This window comes from Emydura macquarii, unplaced genomic scaffold, assembly GCF_026122565.2.
Source record: "Emydura macquarii macquarii isolate MOO-44397 ecotype Brisbane River unplaced genomic scaffold, CSIRO-AGI_Emac_v2 contig_1313, whole genome shotgun sequence".
NCBI classification, from domain to species: Eukaryota; Metazoa; Chordata; order Testudines; family Chelidae; genus Emydura; species Emydura macquarii.
The window spans coordinates 178,855-204,459 of record NW_027131450.1 but is presented as its reverse complement, the minus strand read 5'-3'; the positions used below and the strand labels follow the sequence as shown (position 1 = coordinate 204,459).

At 48.8% G+C, this 25,605-nt stretch overlaps 1 protein-coding gene across 1 annotated transcript; it reads right to left on the bottom strand.

Moving 5' to 3' along the window:
• Positions 1-344: 344 nt before the first annotated feature.
• Positions 345-23,960, bottom strand: LOC137154918 (prolactin-releasing peptide receptor-like). The gene is made up of 3 exons (XM_067550769.1): positions 23,777-23,960; positions 9,017-9,460; positions 345-978 (listed from the first exon to the last, which is right to left on the bottom strand). Exons 2-3 carry the CDS (start codon positions 9,433-9,435, stop codon positions 345-347), a joined length of 1,053 nt encoding a protein of 350 aa, XP_067406870.1. The 5' UTR covers positions 9,436-9,460; positions 23,777-23,960.
• Positions 23,961-25,605: the final 1,645 nt, after the last annotated feature.

Genomic DNA, 25,605 nt, shown 5'->3' with positions numbered 1-25,605 from the left:
ACCAGGCAAACAGACTGTACAAACACAGCAACCGGACCTGAGACCCATCTAGTCCACGGTCTTGTCTCCCACAGCGGACAATACTAGATGCTTCTGAGGAAAGTTCAAAGTCCCAAACTCCCGTTGCAATTGCAGTGGAATACAGCGTCATCCACGTCCGATCCTGGAACTCTTGTGCGGTGTTGTTGGGTTCCGTTAAACACTTCCACAGTCACAGCCTGCCGCCTCAGAGGAGCCTGCATTTCAGGAGGTGGGTACATTGCTTCTTTTGTGTATCAGTTTGGGATGAAAAGGGTGAGAGGAACATGAAACCATCAGAAAGCAGAGAATCCAGGTTCCGGGCCTCAGAGCATCACACTCACTGCTACACAGTTATTGGTGGGGATGATCTTCTGCTTGAAGGTGAACATCTTCTTCAGCTCACTGCGGAAGCGGTCATGCAGCCAGGCGTAGAGGAAGGGGTTGCAGCAGGAGGAGCTCATGGCAAACCAGTGGCAGAGCAGTTGGATGAGCAGGAAGTACTGCTTGTTGATGAGATTAATGTCTATGTCACGAATGATGTTGAAGACGTGGATGGGGAGCCAGCAGATCCCAAAGGCAGCCACCACCAACACAATGAGGCGGAAGATCTTCCTCTTCCTCACCCGGTCGAACTCGGCCTGGCTTTGCGTTGGGTGACCGGGTACCACACGGTTCTTCAACTTGACGGTGATGCAGATATACGAGAGGGAGACAGCTGAGAGGGGCAGGATGTAGGTGATAATCAGGGTGCTGTAGGCGTAGGCCAGGCGCTCCTTCTCCTCCTCCATCCAGAACTCCTCACAGATGGCAAAGCCTTCCTTCTGGAACTCCACGTGATACGTGTGGGCGATGGCGGGGGCCACCAGTGCGCAGGACAGCAACCAGATCCCCCCCACCACATACACACAGGTGGTGACAGAGATGCGCTTCTTCAGCGGGTGCACGGTGGCATAGTACCTGGAAAGAGAGGAGAAGGGATGAGGGTGGGTGAGTCACAGCTCCCACTGCTGCTTTCTCTTTAACGGCGCTGTCCTTGTAGCCCCCTCAGCTTCTCAGGGATCTCACCGTCAGGGCGTGCTCCTGGCATGTGTGTATCAAGACCCAAGTAAGGCCTCAGCAATGCATAGGAAGCAGCTCGGCCAGGGGGGTTGTGAGGGGTCTTCCTGACTGAGCTGGGCAAGAGTCAAGCTGAGCTCAAATTGCTGGTTGAAAATCTTATTGTTTGCACAGAACCGGAAATCAGCCAGAGAGGCAAACACTGGAGCTGAAGTGTTTGGGTCCGGGGCGGAGGAGGGTGGAGCTGGAGCAGTAAATAGAGGCTCCGCTGACCACATTCAGGGACACAATGGTCACTACCAGGCACACAGACCCCAGTGCTGCTCACCCACAGTGACCTAGACTACGTAACATGCAGCTACCTAAATCAGCCATTCGACATTAACATGCACATGTTCTGCTGCTGTCCTTGCGTTCGGGTATTTACAGCCATTTTAATTGCATGGTCTCCCTGCTGCACCTTTGAAAGCCATAATTCTGCTCTTAGTTTTCATCCAAGCCCCTGGTCCAGGGGTTTCAGTGTCTGGAGCGGGTTGAAGTTTCCCCTCAGAGGGCAAACCCCTGCCCAAGCAGCCAGCCAGCAATATGCATCTCTTAAATCCTCCGGACAGGGATCAAGTGGGCCCCACACGGTGCCTAGCCTTGTGCTGGCTCCTCTGCACAGGACGGGTGTTTCGCCCCCAATGAACGCACGGGGAGCCCAGTCTCTAAGAGGACAAACAATGTGGGCCCCCTCTGAACTTTGAAGGTCACTGAAGGAGATGGGGAGATTTCATCCTCTGCTTGTGACTACTGCAGAGGATTATCTTTCTGCGTGTGCTTTCAGAGGCAGGGCTCCCGTCAGTGTACCGCAAAGTTACATCTAGCCTACAGCTGATCAGCTTCGTCCACATTGGCCTGGGTTGGAGGAATGACAGAGGAAAAGAAAAGACCTGTCAGTAGGGGATACAGTATGGAGGTGCCCAGCTGGTTTCTCCTATTTACCTCATCCCAGGATACAAGAACAAAAGGGCACTTGCTGAAATTAAAAGATTAAAAAATTAAATTAAATTTTAAAAGCATTAACTTTCTACACTGATGAAAGGAAAAAATATTACCCTTTGGAACTCACCGTCACAGTATATTACTGAGGCAAAGAACGAGTGTGGTTAGAACAGCATCTGCCAGCAGTTGCACTAGCTAAGGTAAAATTACAAGGACTATCAACCGGGTTTCAGGGTCTACTGATTGCTTGCTGGTGAAATAAACACCTTTCCTGCCATAGTGTATGTATGTAGTACCACTTCACTGGGGAGAGTTACATCTCCTGACGCATCCAGCACTGACAAGCCATCAGACTCAATGGGCTCTTGCTCTGTTCTCGTTCTAGCTGCTTCAGTATGTGCCACTAATTATAATCCCGAATGTTTCGGGTAGTGCTTAACCAATAAAACTCCACACCAACAAACGGAATCAGAAGCAGTCAGCTAATCATCAGCGCCAGAAAATTCCAGGGCTGAGCAGAAAAGCTACAAAAGAGATTTCCCCCTCAGGGCCAAGGCTGTCATTTTCTAGTTAGTCAAACGTTTAATGGCCCCTTTTTCTTATTTCATTAACGTTACATTTCTACTGCATTAAATTAAGCACAAAGGTCTGACAGGAGGTGCCAAATCCACAGGAAATGATACCCTTCCAGCACAGAAAAGCCTCAAGCTGTAATTATCCCAGCAGAGACACAGCCACAGAATTAACCCCTTGGAAAAGCATTTATTGTGGAAGAATGAAATTAATGGAGGCTTTTCTTTTCCCCATCCCGAGGCCTTGTGCTAAACAGTGGGGGGCCTTCGGTCGTCTCCAGAAACGCCCAGCCTATCAGAGTATTCCTTTTCAGCCCCACAAGCAGCCCCTTGTGTAAAGTTCCTCTGAATCATACCTGGAAGCGTCAGGCAACAGTTTTAAAAAGCCTAAAAAAAAAAAAATCATCTAATTAATCTCTCTCCTCCTTCACTGTGTGCATTGTGCTCATTTCCTCGCTGTTTCTTATGATCAAAGACTTGTAAGAGCCGAGCCTCCCGCCAGCCATTTGAAGGGAATAGAATCTGGTTTTATGTAGCACCTTTCGCTTACTGGGCGTTCGACATTCTGCAATAAATCACACTCCAAGTCTATCTAGCTTTTGATCAACCCTCTGCCTCTCTCTCTATGTAGCTCCCTTCATGTAGCTTCCCCTTTAAAACGGAGCAACAGCCCAACCCTAAAGGCAAAGAACAGAGTCACAGAAATTCAAGGCGGGAACGCCTTATTGGGACATAACTAGAGCTGCCCTCCATCAGATGATGCAGGATCAGACTCTTCAGAACAGTCCCACGTGATCAGGTTTCCAACACTCCCCTTGGCAGCTCAGCCTACATCCTATGAGATCTCACCGGCAGATAGTTTTCCCCCTGTTAATCCAGCTGAAATCGTCCCTTTGTTCGGCTAATCTTTGCCTCAGTTACACCCTGTTTTGTTCTGCCAGAGTCCGGGTCATGTTTGCATTAAAGATGCTCCTTGTATCTTGATCTGCCTATTTCTTTGCACTTCAACCTCCCAGGACACGCTGTCGCTGACTTGAAAGTTGCCACACTGCTACAAAACAACTTCAAAAACAGACTTCAGCGAGAAACTGCAGAGCTGGAACTGGTCTGCAAACTTGATGCAATCAGACTGGGTCTGAATCAGGACTTGGAATGGTTCTCTCATTACAAGAAGTAATTGTCACTGTTCACACATTCTCACCTCCCTAATCAATGGTTGTGAATAGGCCTCATCTACTCTAACTGAATGGACTTTGTTTACACCTACCCTCCCCATTGTTGTTCCTTACCCTTGAATGTATATATACACCCCCTGTCTGATTTCTGTTTCTTGCATCTGATGAAACAGCAACAGGAGCAAGGAGAAGTTCACTCCCAAACTAAACACACACACATTTCCTGCCCCACGCTAGCTGCTTAGTCCTCCTGGTTAGGTGAAGGGTTGTGAAATTAGCTTATTTTCCAACACAGCTGGCCACAGGTTACAAGCACGGGCAACACTTAATGATCTCTGCCTATGGGGACAGAAGCATGGGACATAAATATGCCTCGCACAGAGAGAAGCGGATTGAGTAGCATATTCCTTTTGTGTTTGCTTCACAGTTTGGAAGCTTCTGGCATGATGACACTGGTTTAATCTTCACTGGGCCATGGCAGCTCTCCAGCCCTGCTGAGTGCCAAAGCCCCAGGACTTCAATACGAAGTGCAGACGGAGGAAAGGAAATGGAATTGCTATTTGCAATGATCTAGGCTCCGTCACTGGCTCAGACTGTCACAGCCAATGTTCGCAGCAGCTCCAAGAAATTAAGAAGCTTGTTACTGGATTTACAAAGTCTTCTCTGAGCACAGTAGAGGGAGGTTTGATCATGTCGCTATCACACCACAAGCTGCACTGGTTACAGAGCCTTCCCACTTTTACAGCCAGCACACAGCACTGAAAAGACACCTTTTAATGCAGAGTTTGACGTATATATGGTGGGCTCATGTCAATGTCCTCAATAACAAGCTCTTCTCTCAGCCAGGTCAGACGCTTGCTGGAGCCCAAACCAAAGACAACAGCAAACGGCTGAAATCCCAGCCCTCGCACAAGGGTAAATGGGTTCTTTCTTTCTCATCCTAGATCCCAGTTGTACCCATTAGTGCACAGCTGGTATTTTCTCCTCAACGGAAAGCCAGGGCTGGAAAAGCAGGGGTGCTGCAAGTTAGCCATGAAGTAGGACAGAGTTGGGGGGAGACAGAAATAAGAGGTGTACGGTGGGTCAGGGTTGAGCATCTCTCCTGCGTGAGCCTTTCTAGGTTGTATTTGCCAGGCGGCAGCATGGAGATCTGTGCAAACAGCGTGATCAGCTAACTGGGAAGCGTGGAGATACTACCTTTCTTTCTCCTGAAACTATTTGCTTCATCCCTCTGAGGAGGATTAATTCCCATTGGGTGCCTCAAATATCAGCCCGCTTTATAATCTCCTTGATGATATCGTTTATTCTGCTTAGCACTGCTATTTGCCTAGCGCAGACAATAGGAGACACAGAGGAGGACATATGGCTAGCCTCCTACTGCGTGTGCACGCAGCTGAATAGACCTGCCGGAGATTATTCAATGAATGCAAAAATCTCAGGCCTGATCTTCAGCTGGTGTAAAGCAACGTAACTCCACTGACGTTAAAGGAGCTGCATGGATGATGCCCGCCCAGGATCTGGCCCTGTCTCACTTTAAGAGTACCTCTATGGTGCAGAGAAGGCGTGTTCTTAACTCAGGTTCGCTAACTCGAGTTGAAACAGCAGTGAAGACAGGGCCACTCGACTTTCAGCTTGGGTTAGCAGCGCGATGGGAAGCCTATCGGCCAGCCCAGGGCTGAATCTGGGCTGCTAACCCGAATTGCAGGGACTTCCCCGCTATTTTAACCTGAGTTAGCGCTACACTCAGTCAGCCCGTGACGCTGAGTCTGTTGCCCCTTTCGCTGGCACCTGTGTCACTCCCCTGACTTCAGTCAAGTTCCTGAAGATTGACACGGGTAGAAATATTTGTTGGTTTTTCTGGGACTCTCAGCACCACAATATCTGAGCACCTCACATACTTCAGCTGCCAGAGTCTTATGACATCCCTTTGCGGGCGTTACTCCCTTTTACAGAGGGGGAACTGAGACACAGACAGAGTAAGCGACTTGCCTCAGGTCTCACACGTAATTGCAGCAGAGCCGGAATTGCACCCAGATCTCCTAAGTCTCAATCCTATGGCTTAAACCCAAGCCCCTCCTGGTAACGTTCAATAAAAGTAGTAGTCCTGCACTGTACAGTGGAAGCTGGACCTAGGCTGTCTAGTTTCTAGGGTTCTGTGCTAGAATTCAGAGCAACAGACGCGGTCATCTGGAATCTGCAGGGGTGTGCATTGGTGCTCCATTTAATGCCGAATGACTCTGCGTTTGGCATGGCAGATTCTCATGAATCTTATTACGGGCCCCAACCTGCAGGCTGGGAAATCCGCCTGGGAACTGTCAAGAGTGACAGCTGATTTGCTTTGGTGAGCAGAAAACGGCTAAAGAGCTGGCCGGCTGAGTTTATTAATCTTGCCCTGGAGGAGACTCCAGACAGCATGGATTGTAAGTGAGGTAATTGACAGGCACTGAAGGAAAAACACCGAAGATGAAGAGAGGCCTCAGGAAACTGAGCTGGGTCAGAAGAAAGTGAGAAATGGGAATCTAATGCCAGGTGCTTGCCGCATCTGGGATCGATCGTGCTCCTCGATGCCTCTCAAGGTCAAGCCATCAGGGAGCAAGAAACATCACACCAAACCTAGGGCCAAAGCCTGAGTTTCTTACTCAGCCCTTGTTCAGGCAAGCCTGCCATTAACCGCTGCTGGAGTGAAAACGGAGGCAGGGCCTGGGAATTTGGCCCACAGACATTAGTGGCCAGATTGTCAGAAGTGCTCGGCCCGCAGCAGCTCCCATCGGTCTCCATGGAAAAGCCATCCACTTCCTTTAGGTGCCTCAACGGGAGGGCACATGGGCTGAAAATCTGGCCCTCAGGGGAAGCACAGAATCACAGCCCCAGAACACAGGGGAACGCAGGGGACACTCCGGAGCTGCTCCCGGGCCAGAAAGAGATCTGCAGAGGCAGGTGTCACTGCAGCAAGATGCCCCCCTCCACCACCAAGGCAGCGGGATCACGCTGCATTCCTTGAAGGGCTGTTGCAGGCGGCACTCCCTGCACTACAGGGCAGTCCCATCCCCGTGCAGGCCCAGGGCAAATGCCACCCCTGAGCCTTCCAGCGACAACGCGGGGATGAACTCCCGGGATGTGGGGTGTTTACTGCCGAGCAGGGTCCCCTGTTTTATAAGACTCATCCAATGAAAGACACGTTAAAGACGGGAAATCCTGCTAGGCCCCTTCTAGCCCCTACCACCTCTCTCCAGCTGTTCCCTGCAGTCTAATGGCTAGTGCTTGGTCTAACGGAGAACTAAAAGTCCCAAGTGAGGGGACTTCCATTGCATGCCTGGAGAAGGCAATTGCACATGCAGGGATTCTGTTGAGGAGGCTGACCGACGGTTGTTACTGAAATGGGTATGAAAAACAGCAGGGGAGAAACACAAGGGATACTTTCTATCACCCGCTGACTCTTTAAGCCACTTAAAAAATATTCTGTCCCAGAAAATCCATCCTCGGAAACAATTCAGGTGGAATTGGCCCTGGTGTTACACAACTTTCACTCCTCCTTCCCACCCTAGATCTCCGGAGCCTGACAGTCAGGCAGAGAAGGTGGAGGTGCAGGAATGTATTGACCCTTTAATGATCTCAGCTGGGGATGCTGAGCAGATGAGGCTGCAAGTTAACAGTGTGTGAGCAGAACTGACCAAGAGAACTGTAGGAAACAGCTGCAGCAAAAGGAATTGGAGGAAAATAATAAGAGGGAGGGAAATGAATATTCGCTTAGACTGAGACACAGGAACTACTGGCTGTGTCTGTAATAATGTGTCTCAGCACCTCTCATTCACAGATGCCCAAATGCTTTACAAACACTAAACCTCTCACGCTTGATAGTGTTATTCCCATAATACGAAACAATTTAGAACCGGATTTTCCGAAGACACCTGTAAGTGGCCAGACTTACAAAAGAGCTGAGAACTACACCTGGTTGGAAGAACTTCAGTGAAACTGTCTTGGAAAATGCAGTTCTGTCAAAATCAAAACACTTGGCAAAGTCGGATACCCCAAAATTTTGTTTTAGGGGGCGGAGGGAGGGAAAAAAGAATCCAAGCAATGGCAAAACATCTGGTTTGACATTTTTGGAATGCACCATTTTGATTTTTCATTTTGAAACAACTTTTTGCTTTGAGTTTCTTGTATATGTTATATTATGTATGTTATGTCATGTGTTGTGTGTTATGTGTTATAACATAAAATAATAAAGTCAAAATTGCAACAAAACATTGTGATTGATCTGAAACTTTTTGGGGAAGGAATTTTCCTTTCTAGAGGATTTTGAAATTTCCAGGTTTTGTTCTGATTTGAAACGGAGCCAAGATTTAGAAATCTCAAAATCCTTCTTGAAACAGAATTCCTGTCCTTGCACGATTTATTCAACATGCTGAGTGCTGAGCTCTTTTAGAAACCTGGACATAAAGGTTGCAATGGGAGCAGAGCACTAAAATCTGGCCTTTCTTTAGGTCTGGGGAACTGGGTTCATTTAAACATTTGTCTCCAGCTCTGGGTGCTAAGTGCTTGGAAATCTATTCCTGAGCTCTAGTGAAAGTCTGACCTCTGACTTGCGCATCTTATCACACAAGTCAGTGACAAACCCTATAGGGGTCAATAGGCACATTTGATAAACAGCATTCAAATACACGTAAAAATCAATCAGTCCCTTCGCCGCTCTGTGCCTCGGTTTCCCCCATCTTAAAATGGGGATAATAAATCATGACCTTCCTCATTAGGGTGCTGTGAGGGTTATTGTATTAACTTTTGTACATTTGAAGATGCCAAGTATGATGTAAGGCAAGTAATAAGATATATAATTAATTACTGAAATTAAAATTTCAGATCCCCCTCGCCTCCAAAGTGGTCCTTTCTCTGAACAAAAATCTTGGACATTTTTTATATTTGGGGTTTCGTTTTGCTGAAAATCATTTTTTGCAGTGACTCGTGCAAAACTGCAAAGCATCACACCTCCTAATGCAAAAAAGGCCACCGCTGGGCAAATATTTGTTTAATGAGAAGCTAAATTCTGAGGCTACAAAACGGGCAGCAGTGAAACTGCAAAGATTTCTTAGTGATATTTCATGAAAAGATTTTGCTATTTTGAGGCCAAAAAAATTACTGAATAACCCCCTCGCCTTCATCAACCAAGAGAAAATCACCATTTCCAGCGGGCTGGCTAGGAACTATAGTTACCTGTCTACAGCAATAGCTGTGAGGGTGAAGACAGACACGTAGACAGTCATAGGCTGCATCAGGAAGACGAAGTAGCACAGGAACTTCCCGAAGATCCAGCCCTGCGGGTTGAAGGCATAGGCGAGGGTAAAAGGGACACACGTGGCACACATCAGCATGTCTGAGAACGCCAGGTTCCCGATGAAGAAGTTGGTGACATTGTGCATCTTCTTGGTCTTGCAGATGACATAGAGGAGGAGATAGTTGCCGAAGATGCCGATCAGCACCACCAGGGTGTAGCAGGGGATGATGAGGGGCTTGAAGGACTGGATCAGCTGGACGCCCGTAAACTGAGAGCTGGAATTGGAGCTATTCTTGAGGATGATCTCGTAGCTGCTGTCATTGGCCAGCAGCTTGTCCCAATTCCCAATTGATTCCATGAGCCAAAGGCAACGGAGAAGCCAGCTGAGACAAGAGCAGAAGGGATCAGCATTAGTGACCTTAATTATAAACATGACTCTATTCATTTGTAGTTCATAGACACAGTTAGCAACCCAGGCGTGTGTCATTTATGATTGACTCCGTCTGGGGGCATCTCTTGTGGCTGGAGCAGGAGACAGTCCCTGACAGGTAAAGTGTAACTTGTTTCCCTGAGCCAGTGTCTCAGCTTTTCAGAGAGTTTCCATATATGTTTGAGTGTCCCTGTGTGAAGTTATTCAGGTGCTACCCGGGGATACTCCTCTCTGTGCTAGAATTCCCAGGTCACAGCCTGAGTGCTGACTTGGAATGTCCTCATAACACATCAGTTTTCACTTCATGTTTGTGCTTCAGCTGTATCTATCCTTCAGACTGAGGCCATTTCCGTTCCCTTCATGCCTGTCTCTTTAGTCTCCTCATAATCTGATTTTTGTCTCAAACGTCCTCAGAATATCCTCCCCCCCTCCCCCAGTTAATTTTCCTGGCTTACCTGGAAGGTCTGGGAAGGATTTTGTTCTACAGATTCCTGGGACAGAAGATGGAAACTGGCGGTTAAGAAGAAGAGGGATTCGGATAAATAGCCCTCCGCTGATACCAGGCAAAATGGACAATGCCAAGAAGAGAGGGCTAGACCCCAAATTTAAGATGTGAACGAAAGACAGAAATTGGTGGACCCAGAATTAGATTCCGTCTTGGAATATAAAACCCTCGCAGCAGCCCCCCAATCCATGCCTCCCCTTACCCTTGTCTATCTGGGAGTTTTGGCTGGCCAGGGCACAGCCCCCAGGCCAGAGCACTCATCCTTGTAAGTTGATGCCAGGAGAACTTCTGCTGGACATCCCTCAGGAGCATATACAGCTCATTTCCAGAGACCCCTCAAGTCTCCATAAGTAGGAGATAAAATAATTAATGGATTCCTGCTGTTATTCAGAATGAGGACACACAAGTGCATTCCCGATTCAGAAGGTTTTATTATGTCTTTAAAATACGTTTGCCCACAAAGCATTGTGAGTTGCAGCTCAAATTATTTTTCAGTCTAACCTGAAAAACACTATTCTAGTGCCTAATCTGCCGTTCTTCTATGGCAGAGTGTTTGTGAGCTTTTTAATAAAGCAGCCCTTTTCTCCTTTCCTGAACCCCTTAATTTCTCTCTTTGTCGGCTGCTATTATTTCACTCCGTAAACTCTGATGGCAAAGTCTTCTTTAATTCAATAGAACAAAATCACAGATTTTGGGAAAAATCTTATAGAACTGAATAAAGAATTCTCTCTCTGCTATAGACGGATGGCTCAAAAACCTGTAGAAATCTTAGCAGCCTCTGTTCAATTGACTAGCGTTTTAGATTAATTGCTATTGAGCCCTGTTGGTTTTGTCCTTATTCAACTGCACAGGACTTTTCCATACAGGGGGCATTTTGAGACGCTGCTGGTTTGGAAGATACTTTCAAAAGAAACAATGTATTACCAAAGGCAATTTTTAAGTATTATTTCTGTGAAACGCTAGCAGTGTAATGCATTTTACATCGCAGACATACCCTCAAACCTTGCCATTCTGCACCCAAATGAGCTTCCAAATGTGACCTGTAGAAAGAAGCGATGAATATAAAATCCTCCTTTACATTATTTTGTACAGAAGTCCTTGCTTCCTCTGAGAAGGTACTACCCAGCAAAACAATACCATCACAGCTGGCTACGCTTTCAGTGAGCTACGGGCATCTTTACAATGAGACACCAGTGGTCAGGAATCAAGTAACTTTTGCAGTACAGTAGCATTTAACTACAGAACCTTTCCAGCCGGCTAGACACATTTCTTGCTCACTAGTTGGGTTATGCATGCAGCATGTTTAAAAGAAAAAGGAAAATCGGCTTCTCCATTTGGGCTGGAGATTCAAGTCTGTAAATGCAAGTAACAGAACCATTGCATTCTCTACTGACCTGTGCAGAGGGAAGTCAGGATGGAAAGGCACTCAGGAGCTGCCTTAATTCCAGGGAGGGGACGAGAATTCAGACTGCTGTCATCCTTTGAGGCTCTGTATTCCAACTGTGCTCATTTCTGCAAGCTGAACTTACTGAGATCCAGGCTTCCAACCCCCTCCTCCTCCCCCTACTGGCTGCTGCCTCTCTCTGCTCCTTCCTGTAACCGCAACCAGGGTAGTGAGCTTGATTCTCCACTTGCACAGCTGTCAGTTAGAAATAACGCCTGTGAAGACAGAGGAGGCTGAGACGAAATCCCAGCCTGGCGTGCCAAGCCCCGAGATGCCAAAGGCCCTCTTTGCTTACAGCTCAGTGGCCCGTCTCTGTGATTTCTATGCACGAACAGTAAAGCACTTAACAAGCTCCAGGTGGGAAAGCCAAAAGGTTGAAGGTGTAGCTAAGAAACAACCCGTTTCTAGAGAGTATCATAACCTTTGGTGGCATAGTTCAAAGCCTCGCCAGTCCAATACCCTCTGGGAAAATAAGTACAGTGGATCTTTAAAAACCCATTGGCATGCACTTTTTGCAATAGTTGGAGTGTTAAATTCAGCTATCATGTTCCACCCAAGAGGTGGCTGCATTTCTGCAGTGGGTGAAAGAATCCTGGTGTACTGGGGTTTTTTGGGTGGAAGGTATTATTCAGTCTAAGCTCTTTATAATAACTATCATTCTTACTCTTCTTATTCTGATTCTTCTCCTTTTCCATTGCTTGTTTAATTCTGGGGCTGTTCATTAACGGCCGTTTGAATTCCTGATAAAGGAAGCCAAAGAGACCCAGCGTTACCCTTCAGAGCTTTCTACTAAATTAATTCCCCAGTTCGTTCTAGCCATCACTTAATTTGATATAAACCAAAAACGGAGCCACCTGTATTAAACAAGAACGTAACACCCGTTCTTTACTGTGATGAGTGTTAACCGCTTCAGGCAGGCAGCACTGGATGATTTGATTGTCACAATTCTGGGCAACTGCACCTGTGTTTCTCTTCTGTGATCCAGCAAGGCCACCCACACTCATGCTCCCAGCTCCTCAGCCATCCTCTCTCGTGGGTGGAGACGTGCATCCCTCTCCCTTCCGACCAGGGTATTCCCCGGCTGCTCAATTACCTGCCTCCACTGTGAATTTCCCAGCAAAGTCAGACTGCTTCAGCCGGCCTACTTTACCTTTCTCCTCAGAGCCAGCAAACCGAGAATTGCCACAGTAACCACTGAGAATTATTTCTTTATGCCATTTGGGCCTGGAAATCGGTAAGTCATAGGCAAAGGTCCCCTCCCCAGGGTGATGCTTCTAAAAGCTTAGGTCCAGAGGGAGGCATTTTCGTTCCCTTCCTCTCAAGTGTTTCCTGGGAAACCTACGCCACGAACACTCCATTCTCGTCTTAGCCCATTGTTCGAAAGAGTCATAACACTTCCCAAGGTCTGCATTAGTCACGTCTCCTAGACAAGTTCCATACAATTCCACAACACCACATAAACATTTGCATTTTAATACAATGAGCTCCTGAGATCGTTGCACTTAATTCAATAGGGTTTGTCCAGGGTGTTACAGGAAGTCACCATGTGTCACATTGGTCATTCTCAAAGTTGTCTCTCTGTGATGCAAGGGGCTAGACTCTCTGACCCACTGCAGCTCCCTTCCCCAGCTGAGATCTCTGAAGCTATTTCCACAGCAGCCCAGCACTACACCCATTTCATCAAACACAGTTCTCTTTTCTTGGAGAGTTTCACTCTCTGTTGAAAGAGATGAGCTTGGAGGAGGAGACCAGATGCCTGAACTCTGACAGACTGAGTCCTTGGGGATAAGATTTTCCTCATTACTGCTAAGCATTACAGAAATAGAAATGAGACTGGCTCGTGAGGACCTTCTCCGCTCTGCTCCCTGCCCCAGTGGGGTACACAGGCTTTCATCTCTATTTCTCCTTATTAATTCTGGGAGTGGGCTGTGCCCGATACGCACTCTGAGACTCACAGCTGTGCTGAACCCACAGATGAAGCCAGGGGGAGAGAAATCTCTAACCTGTCTTTTATGCTAAACAGAGGATGATAGGCATTAAAACTGTGTTTGAACTCCCGGCTCATGTGACAATGTGCTTTCATTTATTCACCATAAAACGCCTTTAAACCCCTGGGTTATTCTTTACTGCCTGCCATCTTGTACCTTTAACTTTGTGAAGGGCTTTGGGGTTACTGTTTGCATGAAAGATACACTGCAGAATAAAGTGGTGTTCTATTCATTTCAGCTCTCGCCAAACACAGGGATCTCTAGTGGCGCTGATCGTTTACAGCTTATGCTTAGATAGCTCTACTTTCCCTACAGCACTTTACAAGCATAGACTGAGAACTGATACCGTACACATACATGGAGAGATCTGCCTATCACCTGAGTATCTGAGCCCTCACAATCACACCCTGGGAGGCAGGGCAGTGCTGTTATCCCAGTTGGACAGATGGGAATTGAAGCACAGAGCAGATTAAGTGACTTGTCCTAGGTCACATAGGGAGCCTGTGAAAAGCTGGGTTTTCTAAGCCTGAGGGCAATGTCCTTTCCACTAGACCATCCCCTGGCTCTCTCATTCCTGAAATGCAGCCACCTCTGAGGAGGAGTGCCACAGCTGTTGAAAGGCATGATCTGAAGCCTACTGAAGTCAATCGAAAGACTTCCACTGCCCTAGGAGCGCCCAGGTCCACCACCCAACGAGGGAATAAGTGGAGGGGAATACCACATCAGGCTGAAACTGCGGAGGGATTTCTGGAGGCCAGTCGTAATGACCTGAGCTGAAAGTGGCCTGAGAAGCTCAGGCCAACACCATCAGACCCTTTTCCTGCTGGGAGCTGCTCACATCACACATCCCACCAGCCCAGCCGGCTCTCCCTGGCCGCGGCCCTTACGGACCGTCTCGGCAGCAAGGCCAAGCGTGACATGAGCCTAGCACCGACCTACCCAAGAGAGGGCCCCTGCCGGCCAGCTCTGTTCTGTAATGAAGCCGCTGATTTACAGGGTGACTTCATCGCGAGTAACAGTCTGAGATTTACAGCCCTGTGGCTAAAGAGCGCGTGATCAGTTCAGTTTCCAGGTCCATCCGGGCTGAGAGGCACTGGTCACGGGAGGGAGGTGGGGATGCTGGAGCTGCCACAGCCTTGGCTACCCCTGCTGTGTGGGGGAGAAATCCACCCCATGCAGAGGAGTCAGCACAAGGAGTACGTTTCCTCCCTCTCCCCCAAGCAGGGCTGCAGCGAGGCTGAAGGGTGAATTTCACCTGGATGATCAGAGGACGGAGCATCATTCACCGGGCGCAGCACAGCACCTTTCATCGGTGTGAAACTCACCGGGAAAAATTAGAAGAAAAGAGCCTGCTGCTCTTGGGGTGAAAAGTGTCTTTTTCCAGCCCTGCTGGGTGGAAGAGGGCGGGGGGGAAGGACCCCTCTTCGGCCTTCACCGAGTCCTTCTGTCCCACCTCAAGTCATTAGGATTTATGAACAGAAGCTACTATGGCCGTGATGCTGAGGACGGACATTCATTGTCTTTGAACGTCAAGCCAGTAATGCACCAGCCTGGACGCTCCTAAGTGCCAGGAAATGATAGGGCTGAAAGCTCCCAGCCATTTCCTCCATGAGATAACAAGGCTTAGGGGAGAAATAGACGCAATCTCTCTGAATGGTGCACACGAAGGGGGAGCCCGGTTCTCCACTGCCCAGCACCCTGGGTAATCGTTTACACTAGGGCAAAGCAAGCGTAAGACGCTACAGAGCCAGATGGAGCTGGGGGACCTGCCTTTGCAGAGTCTTTCATCTCCGCTGAGCCCACCCGTAAGTGCCGCCTGCCAGCACTTCTCTGCTAAGAACCAAACTGAGGTCAGGTCAGGTCAGGTCAGTTTCACACAAGCCACCAGCAAAGGCTAAAACCCAGGAGCGTTGCACCAGGGCTGGATTTGAACTGGTAACCTAGCGCTACAGGGCCCTTCTGCATGCCCTGAGCCATCCAGCTCACCTGCTTTGTTTGTTTCCATGGCATTGAGTATCTTCTACTAATTACTGTCCTGTTGCCATGGTTCTCTCAAAGTGCTCGGTGATGTGCTGCTGTGCGGGACACTGCTCAAACTCCACAAACACCCAAACAGGGGCATGGGAAAGAAGAAAAATAACGAGCCGGAGGGACCTGAGATCTCCTCTAAGTCCAAAGGTGCAGGGAGCAGCCCAAAGCACTGAGCTCCTCTCAGAGGGCTTCCTTGCCGCCAGTCACCTCTAATCCCACACATGGAGGCGGCTCTGAGCTGGGGAGGGCTGTACCGCATGCTCTGCTATTAGCATTGTCTTTGCAGCCAAGAACTTTTGAGTCAGTCCCGGCTCCGCCATGTCCTCCCTCCAGTTTACACACCTGTAAAACAGAGACTATAACAATGGAGATAATAATACTAACCTACTGCACAGGGCCGGTGTGTCCCCACCCCTGGTACAGAGGACCTCTCCCATCACTGAAATTCAAGCACCTCCATTCATCCATCTGGGGTGTTACATCACATGTCTGAGCACCTCCCAAGAGTTACAAACCCACCCGCCCGGGGCCTCTCTTCCTTCCTTCCTTCCTCACGGGCAAGGTGCAGGCGCAGGGTTTGTTTGCTGGAGAGAGCCATGGGGGAGCGCTGGTGTGAGCGAGGCCTGCTGCACCAGGGGTTGCCGGCTCCATTGTTCCAGTGGAACATAGCTCTCACAAAAGGCCGGGGAGTGTTCATTTGTTAGCACTTGCTGTGGAGGATGAAGGTGCTAGATTAGCACTAAGTGTTATTCATTTACCTGCTTTTCCTGTCAGCGTGAGGCTGGAGAGTAAAGTCTCACCCTTTAATTAATTTTTCTAAACAGAGTTTTGTTTTGTTTCCTTTTTTGTTGTTGTTGTTGAAGTAATGATGTGATCCAAGCCAGCCTGGGTGGATGCAACTCTACAGTCAGAAACCTGGAGATCAGCTGGAGGATTTGAACACAGGAAACCAGCTGGGCCAGGGCTTGAGAAATCAACAGTGGCAAGGGACCGGTGTTGGGCTGGGTGCCCTCTTCCGGCTCTTAACATGCCTTAGGGGTGAGTTAAATGAGAGACAATCCGATCTAGCTGGGCCGAGTGTAGTGGCCCCAGGAGACATGGTGAAATGGGCAGGCAGTCGGAGGAGTGGGTTTTTCAGTTTACTGTCTCTCTCCCATTCTGATCATTAGTGTCTATTTGTATTGCGTTGGTGTCTAGTCTGGAGGCCCGAGTTGAGACTGACGCCCTATTGTGCCAGGCGCTGTACAAACACGCAGTAAGAGACAGTCCCTGCCCTAAAGATCTCACAGTCGAGACAGACAGGCTGGACAGAGGGCAAAAAAGGAAGGATTGTTCTCTCTAGTTTACAGCTGGGGAAGTGAGGCCCAGAGAGTGTACTGCTCAAGGTCACGGGGGGGGGGTGTAGAGGAAGAACCAGGAGTAGAACCTGTATCTCCTGAGTCCTAGACCAGTGCCAGAGCCATAGGACTATCCCACCTGGAGGGGAGGCTGGATGTCCGGGGGAGGATCTTTCCTTTTGGAAACATCACCGCAGGAACATTTCACTGCTTCCAAGATGAAATATTGCAGACTTTCCCTTCCATGAAAAATGCCGTGGGTTTGGCTTTGAGTCCCCATTCAGGGCAAAACTTTTTCCAAAACCTCAACATTTTTCACAGAAGTGAAACTCATTTTCCCACCCAGCTCTGATCACAGCCTTCCTGTTTCACTGGTGCGACAGGACAGTAGGGCTGTGGGATCCACACTGAATGGGGTGTTTTATTTGGTGGTTTGATTTAATCCCTCTTGCTCCTTCCACCTCTCAGCCTGAGAGTCACAAGAGCATGTGGTTTGTAAGCACCGAGCACCTTTGTGTGTCTAAAAATACCAATGGGATAGAAGATTAGTGACCACAAATGCACTAATTACCGGTTTCCAGCCAAGAGCTGAGCTTTAATTGCAGCATGGTCCCACGAAGGAGCACTGCAGCTACCATAGCACGTCATTTCCTCCCATGCACCCCTCCTCCCCCTCACGGCCAGGCTTTTAATTCCAGAAAAATATTTTCAGACACACAAAGGAGCAGAATAAGATCAGCCCCCAAATGCCATCACGACGTCTCCCAGAACAATTAGAGTCAATCCAGCTCTAAACACAGTCATTGGCAACCATCTGTACGACTGGGAAGACTTCAGTCAGTAAAAACACACTTGCTGACGTCACAAGCCCCCCAGCAGTAACTGACGCAGATGCTAGCACTCCCACATCCCTCAGGGATAAAGCACACCCCGGCTCCTCCTCTGTTTTTCATGCCGAATTTTGACCTGTGGTCTGGATCTCCCATCCGAGCTGGCAGCACGCAGGGCAAGGGCTATTCAACACTGCAATGTTCCTCTAGTGCCTCACACTTACCGACACATCTGTTCTGAGCCACCTCGTGCTGATGGGCTGGAAAACACAGCAGGAGGGGGCTCAGAACGGATGGAAAACACAGCGTTCACCCGTCTCTCCTCGGTGCGCTCGGAGCACGCGGCTTAGCAAGCACACGGGGGCGGTGACACAGACACCCGTCCTTGACTTTGAAAGGCTCTCCGCTGCCGTGCACCTCTGCAACCATGGCCACCTGTGCAGAGCGGGTGGGAAAAGGCCTCCACTGAGGTCAGCGAGTGAAGAAATCTGCCTGGCGAGCATGTCACATCCACTCTGCAGGAGGTGTGCACCACAAGACTAGGTGCAGAGCAGCGGGCAATCAGGCTCTCTCTGTGAAGGCCAAATATATACCTGGGTTCAAAACAGAGTTAGATGAGTTCATGGAGGATAGGTCCAGACAGGGATATTAGCCAAGATGGCCAGGGACACAACCCCATACTCAGGATATCCCTAAACTTCTGACTGCCAGAAACTGGGACTGGGCGACCGGGCATGGATCCCTCGATAAAGTGACCTGTTCTGTTCACTCCGTCTGAAGCATCCGGCACCGGCCACTGTCAGAAGACAGGACACTGGGCTAGCTGGACCCTGGGTCTGACCCAGCCTGGCTGCTCTTATTTTCATTGTTACTGATTTGAATCCGCTCTGTGTTTCTTTTCTTCCTGGATTTCTTTGTACAGCATAATCCTCCCTCAGTAAGCAGTCACTATATCAAGCAGAGCAAGTGGCATTCAGTCAGCTTTTCAATTAGCCCAACCTTCAATTTCCCCCTTGGAAATCAAAAGAAATGTATTTAGCAGCTTTACTCAGGTTTCCTGGGGTGCCGGCAACTCGGCTGGAACTAGAATCTGGAAAACACTCTCCATATTATAGAATCATAGAAACGTGGGGCTGGAAGGGACCTCGAGAAGTCATCAAGTCCAGCCCCTGTGCTGAGGCGGGACCAAGTCAACCTAGACCCGTCCTGACGGGGTTTGTCCAGCCTGTTCTTAAAAACCTCCAGGGCTGGCAATTCCACAACCTCTTTTGGAAGCCTGTTCCAGCCTTTAACTACTCCTATCGTTAGACAGCTTTTCCTAACGTCTAACCTAAATCTTCCTTGCTACAGATTAAATCCCTGATTTCTTGTCCTACCTCCAGGGTCACTGAGACCAGTTGATCACCGGCCTCTTTAGAACAGACCTTAACGTAGTTGAAAGACTGTTATCAAGTCCCCCCTCAGTCTTCTTTTCTCAAGAGTACACACATCCAGGCTTTTTTAAACTTTCCTCAGTGGTCAGGTTTTCTAAACCTCTGATCACTTTTGTTGTCCTCCTCCGGACTCCCTCCAATTTGTTTACATCTTTCCTAAAGCGTGGTGTCCAGAACGGGACACAGAACTCCAGTCGAGGTCTTACAAGTGCAGAGTAGAACAGGACAGTTACCTCCTGTGTCCTGCATACAACTCTCCTGTTCATACAGCCCAGACAGATATTAGCCTTTTTCACAAATGCATCGAATTGTTGATTCGTATTCAATTTGTGATCCACCATCACACCCAGATCCTTTTCAGCAGCACTACCACCTAGCCAGCCATTCCCCACTTTAGAGCTGTGCGTTTGATTTTTCCTTCCCAACTCAAGCAGGTGTGCCCCCCAGCCCTCCTATTCTCTGCCTGTGGCATGCAATAGTTTAGTCTCTGGAGAGCTGCAATACTTTAGTCTAATCCAGGTTAAGGGGTCCAAAATAGGTGTAAACTGGGGGGTGGGTCTATGACTAAGAATCCAAGACCTAATTTTTTTTAGAAGACATTAAATCCTCCAAGTTCTTCACTGGCATCTGCTCACTAATTACTCTGCAGCCAGCAATACTCCTGTCCCTTTCAGGCATCCATCAATGCATTTTCCCAGTTGCTAATGCAGCTCGGTATTAATTCACAGGAGGTTGTTTTTAAAGGACACATCTTTTCACACATTTGGCCCAGCCTCCTTTCAGGCAATTCACCCTCTTCAGCAATTGCTGGGTTTCCTTTGACAGTGCATCCCAAACGCCATGAGCATCCCACTCAGCCAATTACTAAATCAATGGACAAATCTGCTATCTTAGTGCTTTTTGTTACTAGCCAAACGTACTGGAGGTATCAAGGTCAAGGAGCAAAGAATACATCTGGGGGAAGCAGGCAGTAAGCAGAACTATAAACAAATAAAATTCCCCAGCCACGGGAGGAGAAAATACAGGGATTCCTAATCCTAGGCCCTCCAATAAAATGACCAATAAATGACCTGAGTATTATGTACAGAACCCTTTGGAAGGAGTTGATGGCCCCCAATCAAGATCATGGGTCCCTTTTTCCTAACTGTGTTCAGCATGACCTTTAGAACATGCATTTGTTACGCAGGAACTGCCAGACAGAGGGGATTCATCCCCACATCTGTACATCGGGCCCTGATCTTGGTTGGGATCCCTAGGTGTTTCCAGAAGACAAATAATAAAGAATAATCAGCCTCTCTCTCTTGGTCCCTGTTCAGCAAGATTTATTTTTACATATACCAGGAGTTTTGCTGCATGCGTCTCCAGGTCCTTCTGACTGTAGAACTGCTTTAGCAACAAGATAGAACAGCCCAGCTGCCCCCTGTTGACTTCCTGCATAATAAAACAGTAGTGTGTCTGCACAAACTCGTAGTTCGTCTCTTGATTCAGCACAGACCAAACGGAGGAGAAACTGGGTGTCAGAAGAGAGCTGCAAGGGGGGGCTTGATGTCCTTCTCTTTAACGGGTGCACACAGGGGAAGGAAGATAACTCCCATGGCTGGCGGGGAGTTGAGAGTGAGGGATCAGGAGGGTTTAGGGGAAAATGCTGGCTTTGATTTATAGGAGATAACTTCCCCTCATCGCTGTTAATGCTTGTTAACTACAGCTTGATGGGAATATTTCAGTGAAGGGGTTTTTTGTCAGCAGTCGCCAATGCCTCAACACGGAGCTTTTATCAGGAAATTGTTCTTTTTGACTCAATTTTCCAACTCAAGCTTTTTAAAAAAAGAAACTTTTGAAATCACCAAAGCATTTTGTGTTGATTTAAAAAAAACAAACAAACCAACAAAAAATCCGGTATTATTATCCCAGCAATGTTTTGTTTAGAAATGTAGAGTTAACTTTAAAAACAAATGGTCCAATCAAAAACAAACAGTCTGAATGACCAGGACTGAAAAAAAAAACCTGTTGGATTTTCAGCTCACGAACATTTGAGATTTTGACTTTTCATCCTCAGTCAAGGTAGGTGCTCAGGGGATCACAGCTCCCAAGAGCTCAGCACAGCACCTGGGAGCTCAGAGCGTCCTCACCCCAGCCTTTCCTTACCAACCGCAACTTCTCCTCTCTTCCTCACACCCCCAGAGGCAGAAAGCTCTGCGTGACCATCACATCAGCGTGGTGCATGCAGCGTTGTTGTTGCTGTTGTCCCACGGTGATTAGAGAGACAAGGTGGGTGAGGTAATATCTTTTATTGGACCAACTCTGCTGGAGAGAGAGAGAAGCTTTCCCACTTACACACCTGAAGAAGATCTCTTTGTGAGCTCAAAAGCTTCTCTCTTTCAGCAACAAAAGTTGGTCCAATAAAAGATATTACCTCACCCACTTCATCTCTGCACGCGTCCCCTCCCCAAAGCTGCCTAGGAATGGATGCCCACAATACTTTGGACGAGACACTCAGTCCCTTCCCATCGGGTCCCCAGGGAGGCAATCCCTGCCTGTGCTGGCCTAACAAATAAAGGTGATCTAAACAAACCCCTTGTCATAGTCTGGAGGGTCCCATCAACCAGGTGAGCTTTCAAAGCATCGCATTGCAGGGCAGATTACCGGGATGCTTTTACCCTGTTATGTTACAATTCTGAATCCTGAGCCCTGCCAGCATGGGAGAGGGGATGCCATGCTCCTCAGCCGGCCCCTGGCCATCCAAAGAGTCCGTCCTGAAGTCTCCCAGGGCAGCGAGTGATGGCTGTCTGCAAACCTTACCGCCCCAGAACTCTCCTGCTCCATGTCTGCTCGGCTCACGGCGCGTTCCATGGCGAGCGCTTCTCAATACGTGGGGCTGTTATGCAACCCACTTGTGAGAGATTTATAACAGCATTTTAGCCGGCCTTGAGCGTCTCTCTCTTATTTCCCCTATTAATTGTGCTGCTAATGGGGTGTGATGGATGTAGGGACACACAACACAGACACATTCATCACAACCCTGTACAAATGCTCTTTGTTTCTAGCAATACACAGCTCCCACCCCAGCCTCTCTCATCTCCCCGCTTTCTCCCCCCAGCACGCCTGTGGTAACTGCAAACGTGTAACCGCAGGGGAGCAAAACAGGCAGAATTCTTCCCCATCCACGTCACCATGGGTTACTGGTTGGAGCGGGGGTGCCAGGACTCATGGATTCTATTTCTAGGCCCATCCCTGACTTGCTTTGGGTCTGGAGCAAACTCAGGCACTAGCCCCAGAAAGCCCCATTAGTACTTTATCTGACATAGCAATCGCTGTGTGAGAAGGAGAAACTAAATCTTAACGGAGGTTTCTGATCATTTTGAAATAGGCGTTCATTGTTCTGGGGCAGCAGGTAGACACAGCAGGGTTTGAACATGTACCGGTCACCTTGGGAGAGCGAGCTGGGGGAAACGCCCACGAGGCTCCATTTCTTCTCCCTGCCCTGCTGCCCCACTCCGCCTTCTTACCCCCACCCCCAGCAGCAAGTGTCTCCTCCGGGCTCACCTCCAAGGAGAAGCTAGTGTGCAGTGAAGTAGGGTGTGAATTAAGGTGTACTAGCTATGCCATGCTACCGGGTGGACACTTACCACCCACCGTCCAGTGCCCTTAGGCCAGAAGACGTCTCCTGTGAGAGCAGAACAGTGACAACTGATGTCGTGAAGAGGAATAATTAAGAGCTAATTTCCAAGCCGACTCCGACACGACTAACACACTGAAGCCCTTCATTCTGCAGCTAACGTCTACGTAGTGGGGGCATGACAGCCGGAATTTCTCCACCGGGTCTCCCAAAGGGGCCTTGCCCATTCAGGTTTCCTTTTCACTTAGTGTCTAACTGTAGGCACAGGCTGTGTGTACGCGGAGCTCGGCAATGTGCCGTTTTACCGCTCTCCTGCTTTGATCTTGTTATGTCCATGCACGGGCTTCTTTAGTCTGCACTGAAATAACACACGGTGCAAAAGACAGAAGCTTGCCGGTAACACTGGCTCGGAAGTTAGGCATGGGGCCGAGGAAACTTGTGAGCCTGCAGAACTCAGGTACACTGGAGGAACTGAGATCAGGATCTGATGCCACGTCTTCTTCAGTCGCATTTTCTCACGTTCAGTGTTTCCCAATCAGTGATTTCTTGTTGATTGTTTTCCTGACTGGTGCCGGGACAGCTGCTGAAATTGGACATTCCCTGAGCTGCGTTTTATGGGTTTTGCTTTTGCAAAGTGTTTTTGTTTGGGACTTCCTCACCTCTGTCTGAGCCATTATGCTGAAGCTCTGCTCAGTGAGGGCTGATCAGCTGTTCCTATGGTAACCCCAAGTACAGCCAGATTGCAGGGATGGAGAAAGAGATCGTGGCTAGAGACTGAACAAAAAGAAGCGCAAGGGAGTGAGAAAGTCGAGAGAGACAAGTGCGACGAGAAAACTGAGGAGGGTGTTGACAAGAGTTCCAAAAAAAAGCAAGAGGCCAGTGAAAGGGGTAATACTGGGGACAGGGAGTGTGGGAACTTCAGAGAGGTAAAGGAATGGTTAGTGGTCTGTCTTTCTAGTTCCATTTCTAGTTCAAGAACACTGACTGCTGCAGCTTTCAGGACAGAAAATTGGTGTTGATTATTTAAAATCCTGTTCCAGGAACATATTACACAGAAATAAGCCAGGTGCAGAACGTTCAGCTACCTTTTGTTTCGTTAGCACCATGGACTTGTCTGGGGACACACGCCTGCTTCTGCCCAGAAGCACGGAGAAGTCTCTTGGTTTTCTCCCCTTTCTCCAGAACTTCTGAGCCTCCAGCCCTGGGCTGGAAACAGGAATGCATCTTAGCATCCAGCCCCACAATGCAGGCTTGCTCCTAGTCACGTTTTGCCTGAGAAAGAAAAAGGGGAAATCGCTTGAAAATTTCACCCCACCTCTACTCTAGCCTGATCTGTTCAGCCGGACTCAACACAGCTCGTGGGAACCCAGCAGGGGCAAATCCTGGCACACAAGAAGGCAGCATCACCCCGTCAGACCCTCTTGCGTGGAAACTCCTGGGAATTACACCAGCGCTGTGGATGCAGCAGCAAATGGTTAATTACAAGAGCTGATGTCCTCCCACGCCGGGCTCTGTGTAACTAAACACTTACGTTAATGGCTGCAATTATAAACCATTTAAATGGTAGCTACCTGGAAATAATATTAAAAGAGCTTGACGGGTTTGTGCGGCGCAAGGCGAAGGAGCACGTGGCTCCCAAACCGGCTGATGGGCCACATTACATCAGGCAACAGCTGGAGTGGAGGGGCAGCAGGCAAATGTCCTAGTGGGCACAGGGACGCTCAGTTTGTGCGTGTGCGGGGCAGCCTGGGCTACCCTCGTGCGTAGCTCTTTCCACGGGGAAGGTGAATGAGGGGGAATGGCAACTTAAAATCCAGCCACAACCACACAGCAAGACACACACGCTCTGCCCAGGAGAGGCCCATGAACAAAGTGCAGGGGAGAGAGTGCACAGGAATTAAACATGGCTCCTTTCAGAGCCGTGCATCCGCGCCCAACGGCCCCAACGACATTGTGCTGCAGACCGGGGGAATCTGCTCCGACCCCACTGAATTCAGGGTTTTTTTTTTACCACTGATGTTAACAGGAGCAGGACTGGGGCTGTACAAATGGAACCTCCCCAGGCATTTGACTTGAATTGTTCACCAGGATTTCCCCCCTCTTGCCACTTCATACGATGAAACATCTGCCCCTGTGGTGATCTCCGGGGTTTCTAGCAGACAACCACACCTATCGAATCTGGCTCTGCTAAATCCTGGCCTGTGGTGCCAGCCCTTTGGCCAGTGATGGCTGACCCTGAAGCCTTTCGTTCCAAGCAGCCAGTCCTCATTCATGCGAGACAACCCCATGCTAGCCTTTGGCATGAAAAGTCAGCCTCCCTGCATGGCAGGGGCTTTGGGTCAGGGGAGACACTAGGAAGCCAGTATCCACCTGTGAAGGAGGTTTCAGACACTCCTCAGCGGCTACTTGCCTTCCTCCTGAGATGTTTCCACGTGGACGTTTTCCCACCCGACGCTGAACACAACGGGAGATGGAATATTGAATGGGAATGGTCCTGCCCACAGGTGATTCCTCCCACCCCCAAAGCTGGGCGCTTTTACCCAGAACACCGCGTCACCGCCAGGCATTAACTGACTAGGGACGGCAGAGCTAGGTCAGTGATCAGCAGAAATCAGAAATAAGCCAGCTGAGCCACCAATGCCTTGCTTTGTAGGGAAGTAACGCGCTTGGGTCTCTCTTCTTCCTTGCAGAAAAAAATAAGGCAAAAAAAGCTGTTTACCAACAACAGTGTGACCTCCTCTCAATGTCACGACTGCTTCCATCACTTTGGTGTCCTGCCTTCCTTCATCTAGTCTTTACTTCCCCAGGAGGGAGTTCTCCTCTAAGGAGTGATGCTCTTATGAAGAGACCTGCAGAACTCAAACCCGCTACCATGTTCTCTCTGCTCCCCTAAATGATGGTGTTTGCCAAGCAC

Bases quoted from the DNA above. Each gene is read 5' to 3' on its own strand.
- LOC137154918 (XM_067550769.1), bottom strand. From the start codon at position 9,435: ATGGAATCAATTGGGAATTGGGACAAGCTGCTGGCCAATGACAGCAGC. The intron at 979-9,016 runs GTAACTATAGTT...CTCTCTTTCCAG, and splicing joins ACAGCTATTGCTGTAGACAG to GTACTATGCCACCGTGCACC.